The sequence below is a fragment of the Suricata suricatta genome, chromosome 4 (assembly GCF_006229205.1).
Source record: "Suricata suricatta isolate VVHF042 chromosome 4, meerkat_22Aug2017_6uvM2_HiC, whole genome shotgun sequence".
Taxonomy (NCBI): domain Eukaryota; kingdom Metazoa; phylum Chordata; class Mammalia; order Carnivora; family Herpestidae; genus Suricata; species Suricata suricatta.
Window position 1 is genome coordinate 88,917,932 of NC_043703.1, and position 8,972 is coordinate 88,926,903.

An 8,972-nucleotide genomic window follows, 5' to 3' on the forward strand; every position below is an offset into this window, starting at 1 on the left:
GTGGTGATGGAGGAGGGCACTTATGGGGAAGAGCACTGGGTGTTGTATGGAAACCAATTTGACAATAAACAATTTTTAAAAAATAAACATTTAAAAAATTTTAGGACAAATAACAAGTAGCATTTCTAGCAAAACTTAAGTTTACTGCAATGCGCAGGCAGGCTACACAAGTGGTCTGGTATGGGAAGCCTCTTTGTTCATATGGGCCTAACACATTCCTCCTTTGAATAGAAATACTAGAACAAGTAGACAGATCATGCAAAATTGATCAAGTTATGGCAACAGCCCATACCAGGAAGCCCTTTGGCCTCTGTAGGTTCAAGGCTTTCCTATCTCTTCCTAGATATGAAGATACTCAAAAGACAGTAGTGGGGAAGCTACTACAATTTTTGCCCACTGAGAGACATCTAGCATGCTGGCCTGAGGAAATTCCTGCTGCTCCTTCAGGAAGCACTAGTAGGGACCAGTAGTAGCCCGATTGACACCAGCAAACCAAGCACCAAAATAATAGCACGAAGGCTGTGAAAATTAAATTATCATTGGAACCACAGCCCAGACAAGCAGGCCCAGATCTATGTGTTGACTTTAAATAGAACAACTACTTCCTAAAATAAAAGATCTAAACAGAATCCAGAGTCCCTTACATACTAGACAAAAGTTTCAAGATACTATAAAAAATTACCCATTATAGCAAGAACCATGAAAATCACACCTTAAATGAAAAAGATAATCAAATGATGCCAATACTGTGATGAATCAGAAGTTGGAATTACCTGATAAGGATTTCAAAGTAGCTGTCATAAAAATGTTTTGACAATTATGAATTCTCTTGAAACAAATGAATAAAAAATCTCAGCTAAGAAACAGAAGTTATAAAAATTCCCAATTAGAAATTGTAGAACAAAAAAATAAAATAACAAATAAGTAGACTTGTTGGATGGGCTCAGTAGTAGAGTGAAGATAGATGATAGTATCAGACAACCTAAGGACAGGCAGAACAATAGAACTCAGCCAATTTTTAACAAAAGAGGAAAAAATACATAGACAAAAGATAAACAGAAACTCAGGGACCTGTATGATAATAACAAAAATTAAATGGCAAATGAAAATGAAAACACAAAAGTCTAAAATCTTTGGGATGCAGCAAAAGCTGTTCTAAGAGGAAAGATTATAGAATCTATAGGTCTACCTCAAGAAGCAAGAAAAGTCTTAAACAATCTAACTGTATGACTAAAGAAGCTGGAAAGAGAACAAAGCCCAAAGCCAAAAGAAGGAAGGAAATAGTAAAGATAAGAGCAAAATAAATGAAATACAGACCAAAAATATAACAGATTAATGAAAACCAGAGCTGGTTCTTTGAAAAGACCAAAAAAACCTAATATACCTTTAGCTAAAATCATAAAAAAAGGAAGAGAATTCAAATAAAATGAGAAAGTGGAGAAGAAATGGCAACCAACACCACAAAGAACTATAAGAGAATATTGTGGAAAAGTACATGTCAACAAATTGGACAATCTAGAAGAAAAGGATACATTTCTAGAAATATACAACTTTCCAAAACTGAATCAGAAAGAAATACAAAATTTGAACAGATCAATTACTAGCAATGAAATAGAACCAGTAATCAAAAACTCCCAACAAACAGAAGTTCAGAACCAGATGGCTTACAGGTAAATTCTACCAAAACACTTAAAGTTGTACCTACTCTTCTCAAACCATTCTAAAAACTAGAACAGGAAAGAAAGCTTCTAAATTTATTCTAGAAGGCTAGCATTACCCTGATTCCAAAACCAGATAAAGAGACTACAAAAAAAGAAAACTTAAGGCCAATATCTCTGATGAACATATAGGCAAATATCCTCAACGAAATATTAGCAAACAGAATCCAACAATACATTTAAAACAAAATCATTCACCACAACCAGGTGGGATTTATTTCAGGGACGCAAGGGTGGTTCAATTTTCACAAATCAATGTGATACATCATATTCGCAAGAGAAAAAATAAAAACCATATGCATCATCTAAATAGATGCAGAAAAAGCATTTGACAAAGTACAAATGATAAAACTTTCATTCTTGATAAAAACTCTCAACAAAGTAGAGTTAGAGGGAACATACCTCAGCATATTAAAAGCCACATATGAAAAACTCACAAGTAGTGTCATCCTCAATGGTAAAAATCTGAGCACTTTTCCTTTACGATCAGGAACAAGATAAGGATGTCCACTCTCACCACTTGTATTCAACATAGTACTGGAAGTCCTCACCACAAGAATCAGAAAAAGAAGGGGCGCTTGGGTGGCTCAGTCAGTTAAGCGACTGACTTCAGCTCAGGTCATGATCTCACGGTTTGTGGGTTCGAGCTCTGTGTCAGGCTCTGTGCTGACAGCTCAGAGCCTGGAGCCTGCTTAGGATTCTGTGTCTCCCTCTCTCTCTCTCTCTGCCCCTCCCCTGCTCATGCTTTGTCTCTCTCTGTCTCTAAGAAATAAACATTAAAAACTTTAAAACTTTAAAAAACGGAAAAGAAATAAAAAGCATCCAAATAGGTAAAGTAAAGAAGTAAAACTTTAACTATTTGCAGATGACATGATACAATATGGCGAAAACCTGAAGGACTCCACCAAAAAACTCCTAGATCTGATAAATAAATTCCGTAAAGTTGCAGGATACAAAATTAATATACAGAAATCTGCAGCAATTCTATACACTGATAATGAAGTAGGTGAAAGAGAAATTAAGAAAACAATCCTATTTACAATGGCACCAAAAAGAAAGAAATACCTAGGAATGAACTTATCACCAAGGAGGTGAAAAAGAAGTCTGAAAACTATAAAACCCTGATTAAAGAAACTAAAGATGACACAAATAGGAAAGATATTCCTGGGGCACCTGGGTGGCTCAATCAGTTAAGCATCTCACTTTGGCTCAGGTCATGATCTGATCGTTTGTGAGCTCAAGCCCCACATCAGCACAGAGCCTGGAACCTGCTTTGAGTTCTGTGTCTCCCTCTCTCTCTGCCCCTGGCCCCACTCAAGCTCTCTCTCTCTCTCTTAAAAATAAATAAACATTTAAAAAAAAGATATTCCCTGCTTATGGATTAGAAGAACAAATATTGTTAAAATGTTCATATTACCCAAAGCAATTTACAGATTCAATGCAATACCTATCAAAATACCAACAACATTTTTCACATACTGATATTTGTATGAACCACAAAAGACCTTGAATAGCCAAAGAAATCTTGATGATGAAGAAGAACAAAGCTGGAGGTATCACAATCCCAGATTTCAAGACATACTACAAAGCTGTACATATCAAAACAGTATGGTACTGGCACAAAAACAGACACACAAATCAATGGAACAGAATAGAGAGCCCAGAAAACACCCACACTTTTAAGACCAATTTATGACAAAAAAAAAGGCAAGAACACACAGTGGGAAAAAGAGTCTCTTTGACAAATGGTAGTAGGAAAACTGGATAGCTACATGCAAGAGAATGCCACTGGACAGTTTTCTTACACCACACTTAAAAATAAACTCAAAATGGATTACAGACCTAAATGTGAGATATGAAACCATAAAACTCCTGGAAGAAAACATATGCAGTAATTTCTTTGACATCAGCTGTAGAGGCATTTGTTTCCTCTGGCAAGGGAAACAAAAGTAAAATTTAACTATTGGGACCACATCAGAATAAAAAGCTTCTGCACAACAAAGGAAACGATGAACAAAACGAAAATGAATCTACTGAATGGGAGAAGATATTTGCAGATTATATATCTGATAAGGGGTTAATGACAGAAACTATAAAGAACTTATTTAACTTCTCACCAAAATCCCAAATAACTCAATTAATAAATGGAGAGAGAGCCTGAGTAGACACTTTGCCAAAGAAGACATGCAGAGGCCAACAGACACATGAAAAGATGCTCAACATAACTCATCATTAGGGAACTGCAAATTCAAACCACAAGGACATATCACTTGACACCTGTCATAATGGCTAAAATAAAAACATAAGAAATAATAAGTGTTAGTGAGGATAGGGAGAAAAAGGAAGCCTTGTGCACTGTTGGAAATGCAAACTGATCCAGCCACTTGGAAAGCAGTATGGAGCTTCCTCAAAAAATTAAAAACAGAATTACTATATTATCCAGTCATTCTACTACTTTCTTTACCCAAAGAAAATCAAAACACGAATTTGAAAAGATATGTGCTCCCCTATGTTTCTTGTAGCATTGCAATAGCCAAGATGTGGAAACAACCCAAGTGTCTGTTAATAGATGAATGGATAAAGAAATGGTACACACACACACACACACGTACACATATGGAACATTACTCAGCCATAAACAATAATAAAATTTTGCCTTTTGCAACAACATTGATGGATCTAGAGAGTATAATGCTAAGTGAAATACGTCAGAAAAAGAAAGACAAACATATGATTTCACTGATGTATGGAATTTAAGAAACAAAACAAATGAACAAAGGAAAAAGGAGAAAATAATAAAACAAACAAGAAAACAGAACTGTTGGTTGCCAGAGGGGAGGTGGGTGGCAAATGGGTGAAATAGGTAAAGGGGATTAAAAGTAACTTATTGGGGGGCCTGGCTGGTTCAGCTTGATAGAGCATGTGACTCTTCATCTTGGGATTGTGGGTTTGAGCACCATGTTGGGTGCAGAGATTACTTAAAAATAAAATCTTTGGGGTAGTTCAGTCGGTTAAGTGTTTGACCCTTGATTTCAGCTCAGGTCATGATCTCATGGTTTGTGAGATGGATCTCTGAGTTGGGATGTCAGCCCAAAGCCACCTTGGGATTCTCTCCTCCCTCTGCCCCTCCCCATCCCAAATAAATAAATACTTTAAAAAAGAAATAAAATGTATTTTTTAAAAAGCATACTTCTCATGATGAATACTGAGAAATGTACAGAATATTGAATTGTTATATTGTACACCTGAAACTAATATAATACTATGTTAACTATATTTGAATAATAAGAATAATAGTAAAATCTCAAATGGATTATGGACTTAAATGTATCATACAAAGGTACTTTTTTTTAAAATTATAAAACTATATAAATGACAAAATTTCTAGGGAAAACAGGAATTAGGACTAAGGAAATAGTTCCTGGATTTGACACCGGAAGCATGATCCATATAAGGAAAGACTGGTAAACTCAACCTCATCCAAATTAAAAGCTTTTGCTTGATGAAAGACTCATTAAGAGGATGAAAAGACAAGCTTCATCCTGGGAGAAAATATATGCAAGCAACATATTCAAAACAAAGTTCTAGAATCTAGAATGAAGGATTTTCAGTACTTGCCTGTAAAAAACAAATGATCTAAGTAGAAAATGGGTAAGGCACATGCACAGACATTTCATAGAAGAGGATATACAGACTTCAAACAAGCACATGAAAAGATGTTCAAAACCATTAGCCATTTCAGGGCGCCTGGGTGGCTCAGTCAGTTGAGCATTTGACTTCAGCTCAGGTCATGATTTCATGGTTCATGAGTTTGAGCCCTGTGTCAAGCTCTGTGCTGACAGCTCAGAGCCTGGAGCCTGCTACTGTGTCTCCCTCTCTCTCTGTCCCTCCCAAACTCATGCTATTTGTCTCTCTCAAAAATAAACATTTAAAAAAATGTGTGTGTGTGTCTCTCTCTCTGGCCCTTTCTCCCTCTCTCCCTTCCCCCTCTCTCTTTCTCTCTCTCTCTCTCTCTCTCTCTCTCAAATAAACCTTAAAAAAAGGGGAAAAAAAAGCTGTTAGTTGCTAGAGGTAGGGGTTGGGGAAGTAGGAAAAATGGGTGAAGGGGGTCTAAAGGTATGAACCTCCGGTTATAAAATAAATAGTCATGGGCGTGTAATGTACAGTATGGTGACTAAAATTAACACTTCATTGCATATTTGAAAATTGCTAAAAGTGTAGATCCTAACAGTCCTCATCACAAGAGAAAAATGTTTTTATAACTGGGTATGGTGATGGATGATAACTAAACTTACTGTGGCGATCAATTTTCAATATATACGAATATCAAATCATGTGGTACTCCTATAGTGAAAAATATAGTGTTTTGTCAATTACATGTCAATAGAACAAAACAAAACCAAAAAAAACCCACAGGTTTAGATTCCTTTTGAAATATTATGTGGACTGGGGCATCTGGGTGACTCAGTCAGTTAAGCATCTGACCCTTGTGCTCAGGTCATGATCTCACAGTTCATGAGGTCGGGCCACATAGGGTTCTAGGCAGAGCCTGCTTGAGATTCTCTCCCCTCCCCTGCTTGTGCACATGTTCTCTCTCTCTTCCTCTCTCACTAAATAAATAAACATTAAAAAAAAGTATTGGTGTCATTTAAAAAAATAAATAAAATATTATGTGGATTTAGTTTTCTTCTACCTTCTTGCATTGAAGAAAAACTAGTAACGAAATTCAAACCATTTTGTTCACTGATACCTGCATGGAGGACTTTCCTTCTTGGAATCTTTTGATTTGAAAGGTCCTCTGGTAATTTCAACATATCTAGGGATGACGTTTTTGTTGATTCAACATCAGAGTGATGTTTTACACATTTTTCTGGAGTTGAAACCATAGAAGAGATTTCTTTTTGATGCCTGTTTTGATTTAGATAAAAAATAGATGAAGAAAAAAAGGGGAGAGAAATAAAATTACCAACAAGAAGGCAGAGTTAGATCAACACAATCATGTTGAATGCCACCAGCTGAAAGAAGTGGGCCTCGCCTCATTTGGTGACTATAAGAAGAATCTTTCCCCGGATGCCGAAGAAAGGACAGGGGCCCAGTGTGCAGTCATTAGGTAGGGCTCACACTGCAGCTCTGTTCTTCCCTGGCTGTGTGACTTGCTCAGTCCCTCAATCCTCTCGCAACTTCGTACCTTTCCTCTTATACAAAGTGCAGGATAATTTAGCTGTGCACTGACTCTGTGGGACTGATGTGAGAATGAACAGGAGGGAAAGCCAGTTGTAAATGCGAAAGCCTTACAGAAACCCACTTTTCTAACCACAGGGCTGAACAGACAGCTCTGAGAAAAGGCAGAGAACTTTTTCTGGACCTCCTACTCCTATGCCAGTACCAGATCATAGCAAGCCATTATGCTGAAGATCTGGACCCAGGAGAGACCCCAGAAATGTGGGAGAACTTTCCCACATGCACCTTTTCTGAAGCTCTGAACACAGTAGCCACAGAAAGTTTCCAGAACAATCTCCTGCTCCAATATGGTAAAGCATGCCCTCTCTCCTTCACCCCCCACCTGCATGCCTACTTCAAAGACCATTCCACAGTGTTCCATAATCTCATGTGTCTGCATCCCCCACCACCCTGTGCATCTTGTGATGGAAGGGGCCGGGCTTATATTCATCTGTGCATCCCAGCTCACCAGACACATGATCTGTACTTCCAAAAATGCTTAAGAAAAGAAGGAAGAGAGAGATTTGGAGGCTGAATCATGTTTTCACCTGGTGGAAAGTCAGAACAAGGCAATTTATTTTTCACTGTAGTTAAGTCAGTGAATTAACTTTTCCTAATGTTACGTTATAAGGAAGTATAGAAGGATACTCTCTCTAGAATGAGGCTCATATTGCATGACAGGTACATCCTCATTTAATCTCCCCAACAACGGTATGACTACCAATACTCCCATGCAGTGAATGAGGAAACTGAGACTCAGGAGGGTTAAGTAACTTGCCCAAATTTACCCAACATGTCATGGTGGGAAGCCTGGATTAGAATGTTTTCTGTATGACTCTAGAACATGCCCCATCTAGCCCCTAAAAAAGAAATCAAAAAACAAAAATCCATTCACTACTCAATCAATAGCAGATATAGTCAACTGACTAAGCCAACTTCCAAGCAATAGCTAGTCATTTTGTCCCAAGGTTTTTTAGTTTGATAAAACAAGGGAAAGAAGATAGTTAAGCATCAAAGGGTAATTTACACTGAGGTACTACCCATTTATTTGAATATTAGTTTATTTGTTAAAATTATCTAAATTGAGAAGACGTGCCTGAGCTTTTCCAAGTAAGTACTTTAAAAATAATTCTATAAAATCTCATTAGATGTCCCAGTATAATATTTATTTCTTCTACTGATTCCATGCTCATGCCCTGCCTCCAGCCATATGAATGCTTAATTTGCTAACAGGAAGGCAGTGAATATTGATGAAGATGAAATCCTGACTGATAAATGTATTTTCAACTTCTTTGCATTTGCTATCATTGTTTTTTTTTTTTTTTTAAGACATCCTTCTGGGACACCTGGATGGCTCAGTTGGTTAAGCATCTGACTTTTTTTTTTAATTTTTTAACATATATTTATTTTTGAGAAAGAGAAAGAGAGAATGCAAGCAGGAGAGGCACAGAGAGAGGTAGATACACAGAATCTGAAGCAAGCTCAGGCTCTGAGCTGTCAGCACAGAGCTATGTGCTTGATCTCACAGACCATCAGCTCATGACCTGAGCTGAAGTTGGACGCTTAGCCAACTGAGCTACCCTGCCACCCCTATCCATTTTAATTTTTATTCTACTTTTATATATTTGTTATTGATGAAATCACTTGTTTATCCATTCAATCTAATTCCACAGATTCATTTTTTTCCTCCTTTATTTCTTCCTTAGCCTTCAAATCCAAATAGCAGCCAGAGATCCTAATCATTAATTTCTCTCATGGTCACCTTTTATATTAATGCAAATGTTCTAGGTCAGATCTTCATGGTGGTCCTGTTTTTTCAAATATTACTTCCTGTGCTCTCTATTTTATCGTTCTAAAAATTATAATACATTTTTCTGAATAGGTATTTTAACCAAGCATAGCACTGATAAAAACTTACACTGGATCTCACTATAAATGGATTAATGTTTAAATTTCACATCTTGTATTTGAACTTGACCTACTTATACTTCTCATTATGTCCTCTTTAAATAAGAATACATAGCCTTCCCCCAA

The 8,972-nt window shown here is 36.9% G+C and overlaps 1 protein-coding gene across 10 annotated transcripts in view; it reads right to left on the bottom strand.

Annotated features, from left to right (window-relative positions):
- The window catches only part of VWA3B (von Willebrand factor A domain containing 3B), a 201,411-nt gene that overhangs the window by 66,935 nt on the left and 125,504 nt on the right, over positions 1-8,972 (bottom strand). For all 10 annotated transcript variants that reach the window (XM_029937205.1, XM_029937213.1, XM_029937211.1 and 7 more), the window contains one exon: positions 6,469-6,626. In XM_029937205.1, the coding sequence (XP_029793065.1) occupies positions 6,469-6,626 (158 nt within the window). The remainder of the gene's footprint in view (positions 1-6,468; positions 6,627-8,972) is intronic.